Raw genomic sequence first — 17,938 nt, forward strand, 5'->3', positions numbered from 1 at the left:
ACCATATGCACTTCTTGTTCAAACGTTGTCAATATATCCTCCAAACACTGTCTTTGAGGGCATTATCACGTTTATACAACGGGTTACCAACATATTCAAGTAATGATTGACATATTTTCATTAAAAAACTTATTTTGATGCATTTGCATAAGCTGTTTTGTAGTGACATTTATTTTGATGCATCCATAACAATGAGATAATGAGGTGTGATTACGCCGGGCATAGAAAATGTGCTCTTTTAATCAGGACCAGTGGAGTGAAGTACTTAACCCTTGTGTGGTGTTCATGTTTTTGTTATTCACCCAATGTTCGCAGGTCTGATGGACCCACACAATTATTGTGGTTTTAAAACAATACAGGCATAACGATTGACGCAAAAATACTTAATACCTGATACTTAGATGTTGACTTATATTAATTACAAGCAATATAGAGAGCATACATGGTTAACATTTGCCATTTACCTCTGCTAGATCACATTTATCAATAAAAGCGCAATTCATTTTTTGGGGGATTTTTAAAATATTTTTGTAATCAAAATTATTTTTGTAAACAATTATAATCAAGACATAAATCATGTTTATCTTGAACAAATATGAATGAAACAAAGTTTTCATCACTATGGATGTTTATTGCTTTGAACTGATTTTTTTACATATAGTATTATATGGAAATGATAAATGAGCCCCATTGATCATAAATTAAGGCCAGTCTACACACCACATGAGGGACATAGTTTTACTGTGTGTGTTGCAAATGTATTTCTTGCACTTGATGTATGTGTACTATGTCTTCCTGACTTTCTTGGGTCCACACACACAACACATCACTTCTTCTTGTTGCTACTGGCTGCAATCTAGAATGATGAAAACACTTAGTTCAGGAATTTTACTAACATCTCACTCACATATATAGTTACAGCAGGCCAAGGTAGGAGAGTCAGACACATACATGCAACAACATCACTCACACTTACTTCCGGTATTGGAGTTGTTGGTTCTGTGGGCCGGGCGGATGGGGCACCACCATCCTCCTCACGATGGCTGCAGAAGCTGGGAACCTTGGGATATGTTGCTTCCTTTGGATTTGAGGTCTTAACAATGCCTTGCCCAGCTCCTCGAGAAAGAGACGTCTCCTCTGGAGCTTCCCTCTGTTCCAATCTGGGTTCAATGCCATCCAGATGACAAACGTGGTGTACGCCGAGATGTCCAAGATGTTGAAGAATATCACAAGTGGCCAGCGTAGCGTTCTTCTTTTGCAGCTGTAGCCAGTCACCAGTTTGTCTAAATTGTCCACCCCTCCTTGTGTAGCATTGTAATCCATTATGATTTCTGGTTTTTGATGTTCCTGGCCACAGATTCACCCATCCCTATGCAGCGTACTCATGAGTACCACATTTTTGCCTTTCTTTGGCACGTAGGACACGTCGGCCGTGAACATAAACTTTGTGGAATTGATAGGCCTGTTCCGTGTATTCAACAGCTGAGGTGGGAGCTTTAGCTCATTATTTCATACGGTTCCTACCATCGTCAGCTTCCTCTTGAGGAGCTTCTGTCCCAGCTTGTGCGAAGGTAAAAGGTGATCGCATGTGATGTTGTGGCCACGGCGTCCCTGTGTCACGTCCAGGACAACCCGCATCCCTTGGCAGGCCAGGAAAATGATCCAATTCACACACTTATCAAGAGAACATCATTGGTCATCCCTACTGCCTCTGATCTGGTGGACTCACTAAACACAAATGCTTTTTATGTAAATCATGTCTGAGTGTTGGAGTGTGCCCCTGACTATCCATAACATGTAAAAAAACAAGAAAATTGTGCCATCTGGTTTGCCTAATAAGGATTTTGAAATTATTTATACTTTTACTTTTGATACTTTAGTCTATTTTTTAAATTACATTTACTTTTGATACTTAAGTATATTTAAAATCAAATACTTTTAGACTTTTCCTCAAGTAGCATTTTACTGGGTGACTTTCACTTTTACTCGAGTCATTTTCTATTAAAGTATTTTTACTTTCACTCAAGTATGACAATTGGTTACTTTTTCTACCACTGGTCAGGACACTGTTTTCAGAAGAGCTAGCCAACAACACAGCTAACACAATAACTTCAAACTAAAGCTGGAAAGACTGCAAACTAGCTGCACTTCATTTTATTTGACCTTTTTTTAATTGACATGTATTTGTATACACTACCGTTCAAATGTTTGGGGTCAGCATAAAGTAAAGTTCAGTCCAAATCACAATCAATTGAAATAAATGTGTTAGTAAAGTGCATAAAAACAATCTGAGTACAATAAGTACAAAGTGAATTGCATAAGCGTTATTGGCTCTGCTTTCTATAGAAAAACACAAGAAAATACAGAGACCACAATGTTCATTCACAGTTACAATGGACTTTCTAAAATTTCAAATACTTTCTAAAATTTCAAATTTCAAATACAAGATGTCCATAAACAAAATGACATTGTGCATTTATTTATTTAACCTTTATTTAACTAGGCAAGTCATTTAATAAGAACAATTTATTATTTACAATGATGGCCTACCCCAGCTAAACCTGGACAACACTGGGCCAATTGTGTACCACACTTTGGGACTCCCAATCACGGCTGGATGTGATACAGTCTGGAATCGAACCAGGGACTGTAGTGAAAACCTCTTGCACTGAGATGCAGTGCCTTATACCACTGTGCCACTCGGGAGCCCATGAAAAACAAAAACATTTTTTGTCATAAAATAATATGAATACTTACAAACACACTGCCCACGTAATATCCTTACCCCACATAGGTTACAATTCAAAAATGAAACAAAATACAACACCCTGAAGCTTTACACGAAATAGAATGTCATTCTGATAATTACTCACGCTTCAAATAATGTTATCATCAACTCCACATCGTGGTTCTGAGAGCACTGGTATTCAACTAGCAAGAAGCTAACATCCTCATGTCAACCTGAAAGTATCAAAAGGCTAACATGGCCATCTAGCATAAATATTACAAACAAAGTCTTATACACTGCAGATGATGCAAAATATGATATATTCCGGTACTAGAGTAAGATAAATATATCTAAAGTGACGTTGGACCCACAATGGATTTCATCAGCTCTCCAGTGTCATTTCTTGCTCTCACTCTTACACACTGGGCAATCCCATAACCGCCTGCACACATTATTTATGGCTATCTTAAGGGGACAGTGCCATCTAGTGGACATAAATGAATACAGCTATGTGCTTTTACCACCTGTCTACATTCTCCCCTGCTACAAAGTCAGAGTCCTTGGTGACTTAGCACAAGATTTTAACTTCTCTTACAGCTTCGCCTGAAGAATACAGTTCCCAGAATGGTTATAATCTGAGACAACACTTCAGGACTGAATGAAACTGCATTATTTTAAGCTGATTTAGGAATGTTATTTGGGTTTGAGTGTACCCCAGCGTTTGCTCTGGTACTTCTGCGTGGAGTAGGAACAGGCACTTCAATCTCAGGTTCATTCACAAAATCATCTGCATGAACTGGCTCAGAAACATCTTGTTCCTCAGCAACATCTTCATGTTCCTCTATCGGAAGAATAACTGTCACTATCAGGTTCTGTTGTGATCTGAACCACTATCAGCCAAGGAAGTGCCCATATTGCAATAGTAAGGGGCACTTCCTTGGCTCATGCCCCAGGGTAAAAAAGCTCACTCAAACTCAATTGAAGGCCTGGATCACTTCAGGCGAGCGATGCTACAAGTGTGCCCATAGCCATAAGGCGGAGACCTGCACATTGAGGAAACCCTGCAACCGCTGTAAAGAAATCCATCTCACCGTGTTGCATGATGTAATTCCCCAAGCACAGAAGGAGAAGAGTATGCTCATGGTAGGAGCTGCAAAGGAGCTGTACCTCGACCAGAAGAACCGGTCTCCAAGGGTCATGTTGAAGGTGGTCAAGGTCACTCCGCAAAGTGAAGGGAGAAGCATTGATACATTCGCCATTCTATATGATGGGTCAGAAAGAACAATCATTCTCACGGCGGCCACTCGTCAGCCTAATCTGGAGGGGACCCCCGAGACCCTTAATCTCAGAACGGTGCGACATGATGTTATCCAAATGAAAGGCTCTGCTGTGACCTTTAGCATTTCACCTTCAGGAAACAGGGACGTGGCCTATAACATCACCAATGCCTTCATGGGAGATGGCTTGAATCTCGCAGAGCACTCCTGCCCGGTAAGTGTTCTACAGACATAATATCCTCATCTACGAGGATTGCCTCTTCCTAACCTGGCCAGAGTAGCGCCACTTATCCTGATTGGGTCAGACCACCCACATCTCGTCACCCCGACTGAGCCTATACGAGCTGGACCAGAAGGAGGGCCCATTGCTGTCCATACATCCTTGGGTTTGGCTGTGCAAGGTCCATCCCATCTACTTCTCTCCACCCAAGCTGTACAGTCACAGCAAGTCCTCTTCACCAGAAGCGATCCAGATGCAGCGACTGACCTCCTTCGGAATGTTGAGATGCTCTGGAAGATGGACACCTTCTCCAACCGGAAGCTACAGGAGGTCACTCGCTCGAAACATGACTCCTATGCATTAGACCTCCTGGAGAAGAGCACCACCACCACTGACATGGATGGCGTTCGCAGGTATGCAACCCCACTGCTACAGGTGCCCAACCATCCTCCTCTGGCAACCACGACACGGGCTGTACTCCCACTACTGCGTGGAACGGAGCGACGCCTGGTGAAGAATCCTGAGCTTGCAGAAGTTCATAACCGAGAGATTCATAACCTTGTGAAGGCAGGCTACGTCACTGAAGAGACAGCTCATGAAGAGGGAATCGCACTCCGTGAATCCTGGTATCTCCCTCACCATGTTATGGTGGGAAGTATAGACTTGTCTTCAACTGTTCATTCCAAGCTGCTGGTCAAAGCCTGAATGACTGTCTACTCCCCGGACCAACCTTAGGTCCTTCCTTGCTCGGTGTCCTTCTGCGGTTCCGGCAGCACTCTACAGCCATCAGTGGAGACATCAAAGCCATGTTTCATCAGATTTGTTTACTGCCTTCCGACACCACACTGCTCCGGTTCATATGGTGAGATATGGAACGAGATGCAGAGCCCACAATCTATGAATGGCAGGTACTCCCATTTGGCACCACCTGCAGTCCTTGCTGTGCCATATACGCTCTGCAGAGACACGCACGGGAGCATCCAGACAGTGACCCAGAAGTATTGGATTCAGTGGAAAATGCCTTCTATGTGGATAACTGCTTACAGAGCGTCCCATCCACAGCTGAAGCAAAAGCACTCCTTGATAAAGTACGGGATCTCCTGTCCAAAGGGAGGTCTGACAGTGGGCTAGTAACAGAGCGGAGGTTATCCAGCACCTCCCGCCACAAGCTAGGTCCAGTAGCAGTGAACTATGGCTAATGCAGTCTGGTGCTAACCCAGAAGAGCCCACTCTAGGACTGAGGTGGAGCTGCATACTGGATACCCTGGGGTATAAGCACCGCTCATCCCCGAGTACCGAAACCCCCACTCTGCGCACCATCTATCGGACCCTGGCCAGTCAATACGATCCCCTTGGGTATATCCTGCCATACACAACACGGGCCATAGTCCAGGACCTGTGGCAGACCAAGAGGGACTGGGATGAACCAATCCACCCGGCTGACCTAGTGGAACGATGGATCTGTTGGGAAACGGAGTTAACGGAGCTCTCTGATGTCCAAATGCCAAGATGTTATGTACCATCCTGCGCTGACCAACTGGGATCATGCCTGGAACTGCATGTGTTCTGTGACGCTTCGGAGCGAGCTTATGGGGCTGTTTCCTATCTTAGAGTGGAGGAAAAGGCAGGCCACACCCATGTCTCCTTAGTCATGGCCAGGTCCAGGGTCGCACCCAAGAAGCAGTTGTCAATGCCTAGGCTGGAACTCAGTGCTGCCCTTTCCGGAGCCCAGTTGGCCTCTACCTTGTGAGCCGAGCTCACCTTGCCAATCCAAAGGGTCATCTACTGGAGTGATTCGACCAGTGTATTGACCTGGCTAAGTTGGAGTCCTGCAGGTATAAGGTGTTCGTCGGAACTCGCATTGCGGAAATCCAAGACCTAACAGAAGTCCAGGACTGGGGGTATGTTGATAGCATAAACAATCCTGCGGATGACATTAATAGAGGTAAAACCCTTCAGGAACTGGCTCAACCCCATCGCTGGAGCTTGGGACCACCATTCTTGTCCCAACCAGAGAACGAGTGGCCGACAGCCCCCAGGCGTGCGGCCCCTCCGCAACCAACTGAAGCTCATGAGTTAAGGAAGTCCGCCCAATGCTACAGCATCTCTACGGATCCAACAAAGGCTCTCCCTGACCTAACACAATCCCAAACACTGCCGGATCTGATCGCCGCCACAAACCAAACCTCAGATGGGGTGGCTTCTATACCCACCTCCCTCGCGGCAGAGACACTACTCCTCCAGCAAGCACAAGCAGTTAGCTTCCCTGAGGAGTTAAAAGCTCTGAAAGCCGGTAGGCTTCTCTCTCTTGCCCCAGAATATGATCCAATCCTTGGAGTGATCAGAGTCGGAGGGAGGCTGCGCCAAGCAGAGGTTTTGGACCCAGATGCTATCCACCCAATTATTCTTGACTCCAGACACCCTCTTACCAGGCTCCTCATCAAGAGTTATGATGAGAGGCTTCTCCACCCAGGGCCAGAGAGGGTCTATGGAGAGATGAGGCGGAAGTACTGGATAATTGGAGGACGAGGAGCTATTCATAAGCACCAATATGCCTGCGTAGAATGTCAGAGATGGCGGGCCGGAGCTACGGTGCCCAAAATGGCAGATTTACCCCCTGCTCGCTTGCGCCTCCTTAAACCACCCTTCTGGTCAACAGGAGTAGATTGCTTTGGCCCCTTGATGATCAAGTTAGGTCGTTGTGTGGAAAAGCGCTGGAGTAATTCTATTCAAGTGTTTGACAACCAGATGTGTCCACCTGGACCTACTGGAGAGTTTGGATACGGAAGCTTTCCTCATGGCCCTACGGCGGTTTATCTCCCGGCGGGGGAAACCCTACGAGATCCTGACTGACAGAGGTACGAACTTCAAGGCAGGAGAAGCCAGGTTGGAGGAAGCCTTCCAAGCCATGGAACCCAGCCTCCAGGATCAGGTGATGGACCAACAAATCTCATTCAAATTTAACCCTCCAGACGCTCCTCATTTTGGAGGAACATGGGAGCGAGAGATCAAATCTGTAAAGACGGCCATACGAGTCGTCCTGGGGGACCAAACTGTCACTGAAACTGTCTTGAGGACCGTCCTGATAGAGGTGGAAGGGATTCTGAACTCCAAACCCTTGGGATATCTCTCTGCAGACATCGCTGACCCCGATCCGGTTACACCGAATATGCTCTTGATGGGACGCCGAGATGCGTCACTTCCTCAAGCCATGTATGCTGATACCAACCTCGTAGGCAGATGCCTGTGGCGACACAGCCAAATCTTAGCTGACCATTTTTGGGCCCGATTCATTCGGGATTACCTACCAAGTCTACAGCACAGAGGGAAATGGCGGAGAGAAATGGCCAGCCTGGAAACTGGCCAAGTAGTAATGATGGTGGACCCTCAGCTGCCTCGAGCCTCCTGGCCGGTGGGCCGTATAACTAAGACCATGCCTGGGACCGATGGTCGTGTTAGATCAGTGGAGATCCAGGTGAAGAATCGGACATATATCCGGCCAGTTGCCCGACTAAATCCTCTCCCTGAGATGACAGAGGACGGGGAGCAATGAGCTTTTTTGAGGAGTGTGGAATTTAACAAATTTCCGGGGTGGCTGTAGAAAAGGCCCATGGAGTTGGTGGAATAATCCTTTAATTCATTGCCATTTACTCAGCTGGGACAGGGGCGCTTTAATTAGGTCAGGTGGAAATGTCAGACAGATCTCAACTCCATAAAAGGAGGAAATTGCCATCGCCTGATCTCGCTGCTTTCACTTCCTTAACTCCATCTGATCCAGAAGTTCTGTGCGTCCATGAATCCACCACAGACTACTCAGTAAATATACCACTTTATGGTTAAAGGAATTCCTGCCTCAGTCTCATCCATTCCTCTGTCACCTGACACGTCCTGTTCACCTTCACTGTCAGTCATCCTACCTGTCCAGCTACCCACACAGATTTCACTAATCTTTCAGTTACCCACAGGTTCTGTGTTTTCCTCTCAAGTTACCTTTGGACAGGAGACTTCCTCAAACACTACAATCTCAGGAGTAGAAGGCTCTGGCAAAGACTTAACAGGAGAGGTGATGGGGGTTACTGGCGCACTGTTCTTCACTAGCCTATGAGCAGGGACAGGATGGTCTCTCACACATGGCCTTAGATTAATTCTATGAACAGTTTTTACAGGCCCACCCTCTAATGGCTCGACGGCATGTGTAGTACCCTGTACCTCGATCACTCTGTACACAGTAGGACCCCAAGCATCCTGAATCTTGTTTCTACCCTTAGGTCTGTGGCATTAGTAAACCAGCTGGCCGACATCAACGGGTGGACTTTGTGAAGTTCAACTCTCTCTGCTGTTTTTTGTTCTGTGTACTCTCTTGCTCGTTCACTTGCCTCATTCAAACGCTCCTGGTGAACAACCAACCAGTCATGTTTCTTGTCAAGCACCTGCTCTTGACTTAACAAAGCATCAACAGGAAGGTGTGGATGGACCTGAAAAGCAGGTAGTACAGCAAGTACCCAGTGGTGAATTGGGCATCACATTGCAGGCATACACCAACTCTGGTAACTCCTCGGGGCAACAGCGCTTCTTTTTTGGAGGCAGTGTGAGCAGGAGATCATGAGCGTTCTATTAAACATTTCGCACTGAGCGATCCCCTCAGGGTGATGGTGGGTCGTGCAGGTTTTCTTGACTCGATAAAGGTTACACAACTCGGCGAAGACTTCACACTCAAAATGTATCCCTCGGTCAGAGTGCAATCACTCAAGCACCCAATACTTCATGAACCACTCCTTGAGAAGGACCCAAGCTGTAGTCTCCGCTTTCTGATCACGAACAGGGAACCCCTGAATGAACTCAGTGAAAACATCTGTTACCAATAACACATTTTCACAACCATCAGACGCAGGTTCAAGGATGGTGAAATAAATCCACCACAACAACTTCAAGGGTCCGTGACGCTAGGAAGGGTTTCATTGATGCCTGTATTTTGGGCTGTGGCATTTTTGTCAGAATACATCTCTGGCATTTCTTCACCCACTGCTCAACATCTTCATACATCCCAACCCAGAAACATCTCTGTCTAAGTAGGTTGTGTGCGTTCTATCCCCTGGTGGCCCATGCAATCATGTACACTTTCAAGTACTGGTCCTTTCAAGCAAGCTGGCAATAGGAGCTGGTGACATTCACCTACATGGGTGTCCTCAATCACACAGTACAACAACCCATTTTGCTCTTTTACTCGATGCCACTGCTTCAGCGTGGACATATCTGGCTTAGTTAATCGTGACCTCTCCTTGTGAGTAGATTTGTTCTGTTTGTCCCAAACCTTCCTCAGCCCGCTGAGTGTAGGGTCATGAAACTTCTGTAACTAATCTTTAGAGTAACCAGGAAGTGTTGGTGTGTTACCCTGAGACTCACTACTATCAGTAGCCACCCTGGCTTCTGAGGCACAAATCTGTCTGATCTTACAGCACTTGGCTCCTGCTGTCACTAAGTCTGGTTCTAGAGCTGTCCCCTTTCGAATGACATTGCTAATTGCCACACAATCGTCATACTTGGCATGATCATTACCAGGCTCAGGCTCCCCTGCAAATGGCTGCCTAGAGAGGGCATCTGCAGCTGCACTGCAGCGTCCCGGGCGATACTTGACCTCGAAGTCAAACACTTCTAACTGAGCCACCCATCTTTGCTCGATGGCACCTAACTTGGCTGTGGCGAGGTGACACAGGGGGTTGTTGTCTGTTATCACAGTGAACTTAGAGCCCAAAAGATAACCTCGAAATTTCTCTGAAACAGCCCACTTGAGGGCAAGAAGCTCAAGTTTCATACTACTGTAGTATGAATTACGGAGCCTCCTGCTGGCGTACGCTATTACTCTCTTCTTATCTCCTTGCTGCTGGTAAACAACAGCACCTAATCCTAAGCCACTTGCATCTGTCTCTACAATGAAAGTACGAGCAAAATCAGGATAACCTAACACAGGAGCAGTGGTAAGTTTCTCTTTCCACAGCTCAAAAGCGGCCTGGCACTCAGATGTCCATGAACCATCAAACAAGTGTTTAGCTTTTGCAGGGCTTCCTTCTCTGAGGCACGCATTGACTAGGTCATGGAGAGGGCCAGCCAGTTGAACTTTCTGTATTAGCTACAGAAACCAAGAAACGACCTCAGATCTTTGAGTGTACTGGGGACTAGCCACTGTTTTACGGAGGTGATCTTCTCTGGGTCTGCCCCAGTACCCTCTGCTGAGGAAACATACTTCTTGCTGAAGGAAGGAAATGGCACTTCTCAAGCTTCACTTTCAACCCTGTCTCTTTCAGTCTCAAGTCTCTCCGAGTGGTCCTGGAACGTCTGAGAGAACACAAGTATGTCATCCAAGTATACTGACAGTATCTAAAAGACTAGGTCACTCATAGTAACTTGCATGAGTCGTTAAAACGTTGCAGGCCCATTACAAACCCCAAACGGCATCCTAAGATACTTCCATAGGCCAAAAGGAGTTGTAAATGCAGTCTTGTGTCTGTCACGTTCTTGCAATGCAACCTGATGGTAAACACTAGCAAGATCAATAGTCGAAAAGAACTTTGCGACGCGAAGGGCATCAAAACTTTCGTCGATGGGAGGCAAAGGAAAAGCATCACGTCTAGTGTTTGCATTCAGTCACCTACAGACAACACATAGACCAAGACTCCCATCAGTCTTACGCGCTAGGACCATAGGGGAAGCGTATGAGGTCGCCTGGATGACACCCTTCTCATCTCCGCTGTTGTTAGCTAAATGTTAGTCTAAAAGAAATGTGAGATAATGTCTAGATGCTTTTTATAGTGGAGATCAAGTTCATAACTTACCTGGCTGGGCTGATGAGACAGTTGATTGCGCAGTCAGATGGAACAGAGTAAATATGCATTTTAACATCATAGATTTAGTCGGTAGTAACTGGTGGAATAGACACTGGCTGAATGCTCTTTTAACCAATCAGCATTCAGGATTAGACCCTCCCCTTGTATAAAATAATATAGACATGTGCGTGAACGAACACACACACACACCAAATTATATACAAATAAAATCGTATTAGTCACATGCGCCGAATCAACAGAGCTTACAATGAAATGCTTACTTACAAGCCCCTAACCAACAATGCAGTTAAAAAAAATTAAAATAATAATAAAACATTTAAGAATAAGAAATAAAAGTAACAAGTAATTAAAGAGCAGCAAATAAATGCTAAAAAAATGTGTTTAGTTGAAAATGTAATTTATATTACAGGCACACTGAGATTGTCAAGTTTAAGTTCAGTTCTAATGCCTCACCACACACACACGGGCGCACGTACACACACACACATTGCTCAACACACTTCCTTATTAAACATGGGCTGGCGGCAGTGTGTTATTGTTGTCACAGTACATAGATATGTCTCTCCTGGTGAGTGACCACTTGGTTCCACGCATATCACTATCAGGAACATCGGAGGGCGGGAGGGGGTTGTGGGTTATGAGAGGGAAGGAGAGCAAACGCATCACTTTGAAAATGTGTCTCCAGAGCTAAACTTGACCAACACGCTAGACTACACACAGCAGTAGACATTAGCTGCAGTACCAACAGCCACACAAAGGAACAATGACACATGTTATCACCTGGCTGAATTAGGCCTGTCTGCCACTGATCAGCAGTGCCCAGACACAAATCCATAAAAATCTTTCACATATGAGAGACTCTGGCTCTATACATAGGTGGCATAAAAACAAACAAAAACATTCTTACAGACTAAAGTTCTTTTAGAGACCAATTCCCAAACCCATAAATAAAATGCTGATAAATGCTTCCGACATAATAGTCTTAAAAATACATGATCAAAGTCCTGAGTAAGAAAGGCCCTGAACGCCTTCAGCACCAGCTTCAAACAGCTGAAAATACAGCATTTTTGGTTAATGAAAAGATATTTCACAGCGGTTTAGATGGTACAGTGATTATCTAGACATTGCTTGTTTTGTCACAAACTGAAATGAGGCAAACTATATTAGAATTTTAGCAACCAGGAAATTGGCGGAGTGACTTCTGCTTATTGCACCTTTAAAAGTTTGTTTCAAAGTCTTGAAGACTTGTTGGGAGTTGTGTAACGGCTGAGCAGAGCTGAGGAGATGCAGGGTGACAGGGAACAGATTGACTCTGCCCGGGGCACACCCTCAGGTTAGACTGGGAAAAGAGATCACTCCCTCCCCCTGATGTTTAGGTGAAAGAGGCGGGGACACAGCTGTGTGTGTGTGTGTATGTGCACACGCATGTGTGTGTGTGACGCCAAGGCCCTACGGCTCAGAATCTGCTGTCGCTATGCAGCTGAAATGTCTTAGCAAAAGAGTGACAGTCTCCGTGACTAATTTGACTCTGAATACTTTGGGAGAAGATATTCTGGAAAGTTTGCCTCTACTTCAAAATGTACCTGCCAGCTTTTAAAACTAAGAAAGATATACAGCTGGAAATTACCAAAAGGCAGCAGCATAAAATAGCAGAAGCCAACTCAGTTTTAAATGCTTTTTCTATTGAGAAGACATTAGATTTCTTCACCAACACAGTTGCCATGAATTTTACAGTAATAAAACATACTTTCAATGGGCACAGTCCCCTGTGGCTCCCTGCTACTGCCATGTACGTGTCTCCTAACCAAGGCCAATGTGACAGGAAGCAGTTGTGCTTGCAGTGATGTAACAATTTGCAGAACTAAATCCTATAGTTTGTTTTGCATAGACAAACACAATGTGTGATACAGTGCCCTGTAACCACTAAATGGCCCTGTGCTGTTGTGAGTACTGTGGGTGTGTTCCTTTGTCGCACACGTCAACACTTTATATTGCAGTCAATTACCACAGCCTTTCATGGTAAGACACACAAACGCACACAGGATGGGAGGGAGAGAACCCTCAAACCAGCACAAAGTGGAAAACACATTAATCTACTGTATATCCACCTCAGCATTAAGTCAGGTGGCAGGGTAGCCTAGTGGTTAGAGCGTTGGACTAGTAACCGGAAGGTTGCAAGTTCAAACCCCCGAGCTGACATGGTACAAATCTTTCGTTCTGCCCCTGAACAGGCAGTTAACCCACTGTTCCTAGGCCATCATTGAAAATAAGAATTTGTTCTTAACTGACTTGCCTGGTTAAATAAAGGTTAAAAAAAAAGTCCAGAAACCATGGTCAACAAAAATTGACCTTGATGTAAATCTCATTATCCTGAAGCAGAGCTCTTATCTGGAAGTCTAGATACAGTAATTCACTTTGTTTCATATAGATACTTCAGGTCAAAGAGGAAACAGGAAACTCTCCCTCTTCTCCAAATTTCCATCTCACCTTTCTTTGGCAGAGGGAAATGAACAAGCTACTCTTAAAGGCATGATCAAAAATCCATAAAAGTCATCTGAGGGTGCAATGCATTGCACCACCTCAAAGACATGGCCAAAATACTCCACAGTAGCAATTCACGGTTCACCCCCACTGTGTTGTTTTGTACCCAGACAGTCAGCCCCTGCTATCACACCGTGACTCACAGAGCAAGCAGGTTGAGGATGTTTACAGCCCGCTTTTTTCAGCCTCAAACGAACGGCTCTAATTACCAACGGTCTGTGGCGTGGCGCTGCACATACACAGACCCCGGACCCAAGAATTAAAAATGGATGTTACAGAGAGAGAGAAGACCTTGATGTGCAGGTGTAGTTGGTGTGGTGGGGAGTTGCTAGCAGCAATAAGGAAACACTCCTTTAATGGCAGACAGACACAGCAGCCCCAGTGACACCTGACTACATCACACTACAAAGCAGAACCACACCAAACCCAGGCAAGCAAGCCTAACCCCATGGTCCAATCCAGCCTCATACTCTACAAAATACTAAAAAAAAAAACATACTCCCTCCCCTCATGTACCTCCATTATATGCCATAGGCCTACAGATGAGTTACCAACAACACCACTGCAGGGATAAAAAAAAACTTTGTTGCACAATCCAGAACGACTGGCCGTGTGGAAACTGCGTTTGAGTATGTGGTCAATTCGTGTGTACTGAGAAGTTCACAAGGTCCTATTGAGAGCGTACTCATTATGATGACACATACGTAGGCCTACATACAGCAGACCGCGGGACAGGCTGACATCTTGTGAGAGAAAGGTGTAGTCGCACCCCTCTCCGTAAGAGACCAAAGTCATCATTTGAAACGTGTAGTTGTTTCGTTTAAATGTTTCATTCAGCTCAGGATTAGCGAAGGATGCATGCACCTGTTGAAAATGCACCTAGATCTACCTGTCGAAACCCAGTGCAGTTCAAATACTTTGAGGCTTCTGCTCTAAATTACTTTCAACATGCACTGCTTCAAGTAGCCTTTCCATCACCATCGTCTTCAAACGTGACTAATTTAACAACCTTTGCACACGCCCCCAACATCCTCCGTGATCCAATCGATTTTTACCTATGGTCACGGGATTTCACCGTGGTACCACTAATGACTAGAAAGCAGATTCGGTAATTGTTGCTACTTTTTCCGAGACCTAGGATAATGGAGGAGCGTTCAAGTCAGGTAAACTGAAATAGCATAACACCGTTTTTGGTTTAAAGCGTTGTTTATTAACATGACACCGTTAACTTGCCATGGACGTGTATCTAAAGCAGTTCACTAGTTGCTGGCCTTCATGTAATATGATTCACACACTGGACAATGGTGTGCAATTAATGCCTTTTGCAAGTGAAGTTCTCGAAATGTTGCTTGTTTCACAAAACATTTGCTCTTACAATTCAACACCCTTAGCCTACTTATGTCAGTATCACCCGAAGTGTTTCTAGTTGTAAATAAGAGAGCCGTTCTCGGGTATTATAAAGGTCGCAAAACGTTAACTGATTCTGTAGGTTTGTTTGCTAAAGCGGTTAATTGTTTATTGATCTACAAAACCCACATGTCAAGTACAGAGGCCTCTGATCAACTGCCCACTCCGTTGGATAACAAAAAAGCACATTTTCAAAATTGGACTATATATTGACAGCTTAATAATACTCTCACGACGTGTCTTCATAAAGTAGATTGAAAAGATAAACGTCTCAATCTTTGTTCTAGCAGGTGTTGAACCCGGAGCGACTGAAGGCGCTGGAGATGTGGCTGCAGGAGACTGACGTCAAACTGACCCAGGTCAATGGCCAGAGAAAATATGGAGGTCCACCTGATGGTATGTATGATTGGAACCAAATGGCCTATGGTGCTGTAAATGCTCATGTTTTCAGTGGTAGGCATCACAGTTTGAGGTATCCAGTGGTGTAAAGTATTACTTAAGTTGTCTTTGGATGTATCTGTACTTTACTATATAACTTTTACTTCAATACATTCCTAAAGAAAATAGTGTACTTTTTACTACATACATTTTTCCTGACACCCAAAAGTACTCCTTACATTTAATGCTTAGCGGGAAATGAACATGATCCAATTCATGCAGGTATTAATTGAACATCCCTGGTAATCTCTGTTTCTGATCTGGTGGACTCACTAAACATGTGCTTTGTATGCAAATAATATTTGAGTGTGCCCCTGGCTATCCCAAAAAATATAAATTGTGCCTCTGGTTTGCTTAATATAAGGAATTTTAACATTTACACATACTTTTGATTCTTAAGTATATTTTAGCAATTACATTTACTTTTGATATTTAAGTATATTTAAAACCTTAGACTTTCTCAGGTAGTATTTTACTGGGTTACCTTAATAGAAAATGACCCACACAAAAGTATCTTTACTTTTAATCAAGTATGACAATTGGATACTTTTTCCACCACTGGAAGTATATTCAATGTATGAAGAACTGTAGAGTTGTGGATAATTTTGTCAATCTATATGCCTACTCGATCTCCTGCATGGCAATAGCCATTTTACCTAATCACTCTCTAACGGCACACCCTGTTGAAGTGATCAGTTCACACACGGAGAACTTACTCATCTACAGTGAAAAGACTGGCAAGCCAATTGGAATTAAGGCAAATTCAAAAGGGGTGTATTCATTACGTAACCATTTCAGAAGCAAACTAAAGCAAACCGTTTATTGAACATTCCGGTAGGTCCCTCATTGTTCCATTTGCCTCCGCTTAAGAAACCTTTTGCAACAGAATCCGCGTAATGAATACGTCCCTGGGCACCTCCGATGTTTGCTGATCTGTAAAGTGGAAAAAGTTTCTCCATTACCCTTCAGATCTGTAGACATCAAAAAGTTAGGAGAAAGGCTAGGGAGAGAATAACTTGCAAGTTAAAGCCACTCCTGACTCCACTGCTCCCTCTGGTGGTTAGACTGGCTTGGCGCCCCCCCTGGGCCGGGCTGTGAGGTGTTCATCAGCCAGATCCCACGGGATGTCTTCGAGGACCAGCTGATTCCGCTGTTCCGTGCGGTGGGCCCTCTCTGGGAGTTCCGCCTCATGATGAACTTCAGCGGACAGAACCGTGGCTTTGCCTACGCCAAGTACGACAGCCCTGTCTCGGCCGCTGCCGCCATCCGCTCGTTGCATGGCCGTGCCCTGGAGACAGGGGCACGCCTCAGTGTACGGCGCAGCACAGAGAAACGTCAGCTCTGTCTTGGGGAGCTGCCCACCAGCACAAGGAGGGAGCAACTGCTGCAGGTCAGGAGGGAGGGGTGGGTGGTTCAGGTGGAGGGACTTGTGGGGTGGGAATGATGCATGTAGAAACAGAACATTACAAAAATAGCTGAATTTACAGTTTAGATGTTTGGTCTGTGTGTAATTCTTGTGTCCCACCTGCAGGTGCTGCTGGACTTCTCTGAGGGGGTAGAGGGCGTGTCCCTGAGAGCAGGACCTCGGGAACAGGGGATGTCTGCAGTGGTGGTCTATGCCTCCCACCATGCAGCTTCCATGGCCAAGAAGGTGCTGATTGAAGGTAGGCCAGGGTTCTCATGGAGATTCAGTATACTGATCAGCGCACACAGCTTTCTGTTAGCAGCTCTTACATTTGAAATGCTCCCATCTGACCTTTAATGTGTTCCGTTTGCTTTTTCTCCTCTCTGCAGCCTTTAAGAAACGCTTTGGGCTGGCCATCACTTTGAAGTGGCAGTCCTCTTCTAGGCCCAAGCACGAAGAGCCTCCCAGACCCTCCAAAACGCCGCCTCCTTCTCCCAAACCTCCCCGCTGCTCCCTCCTCGACAGCCCCCGGCCTCCCCTGCGCCTCTCCCAGCGTCAGCTCCCTTCCTTCTCCCGGGCTGTGAGGGCACCCCCTCCCATGGTGCACACTGCTCCTGAATCCCCCAGGGAGGTGACCATGGTGCCTCCTGTGGATGCAGCAGCCCTGCTCCAGGGTGTGTGTGAGGTGTACGGGCAGGGGAAGCCCCTCTATGACCTGCAGTACCGCCACATGGGGCCTGACGGGTTCCTGTGCTTCAGCTACCGGGTGTATGTGCCGGGGCTGGCTACACCCTTCACCGGGATGGTGCAGACTCTGCCCGGCCCCACCCCTGGAGCCATACAGGAAGAGGCTCGCAGAGCTACAGCCCAGCAGGTCCTCAGCACTCTGTACAGGGCCTGATAGTGTTGAAGCACACATCCCATACTTTGTTTTAATTATGAAAATACTTAATGTTTGGCACTCTTTTATACTTAGTAAGTAGATGCATGATTTTACTTTTATTTTGAACCACTTTTGCATGTTTCTGCACCATTGAATTGTTTCTCATAATAAAATGAGATTTGTCAAATGTCTAGCAG

General features: G+C 45.5%; 1 protein-coding gene across 1 annotated transcript; it reads left to right on the forward strand.

Moving 5' to 3' along the window:
- Positions 1-14,682: 14,682 nt before the first annotated feature.
- On the forward strand, positions 14,683-17,932 carry dnd1 (DND microRNA-mediated repression inhibitor 1). Its single transcript, XM_029662045.2, has 5 exons — positions 14,683-14,771; positions 15,306-15,411; positions 16,518-16,843; positions 16,985-17,117; positions 17,248-17,932. Exons 1-5 carry the CDS (start codon positions 14,751-14,753, stop codon positions 17,757-17,759), a joined length of 1,098 nt encoding a protein of 365 aa, XP_029517905.2. The 5' UTR covers positions 14,683-14,750; the 3' UTR covers positions 17,760-17,932.
- Positions 17,933-17,938: the final 6 nt, after the last annotated feature.

This window comes from Oncorhynchus nerka, linkage group LG6 (genome assembly GCF_034236695.1).
Source record: "Oncorhynchus nerka isolate Pitt River linkage group LG6, Oner_Uvic_2.0, whole genome shotgun sequence".
NCBI classification, from domain to species: Eukaryota; Metazoa; Chordata; class Actinopteri; order Salmoniformes; family Salmonidae; genus Oncorhynchus; species Oncorhynchus nerka.

What these genes read in the sequence shown, in the direction of transcription:
- dnd1 (XM_029662045.2), top strand. Translation starts at nt 14,751, where the DNA reads ATGGAGGAGCGTTCAAGTCAG. An exon ending in ATATGGAGGTCCACCTGATG is followed by an intron (nt 15,412 to 16,517) that starts GTATGTATGATT and finishes TCTGGTGGTTAG; the next exon opens with ACTGGCTTGGCGCCCCCCCT. An exon ending in GGAGGGAGCAACTGCTGCAG is followed by an intron (nt 16,844 to 16,984) that starts GTCAGGAGGGAG and finishes TCCCACCTGCAG; the next exon opens with GTGCTGCTGGACTTCTCTGA.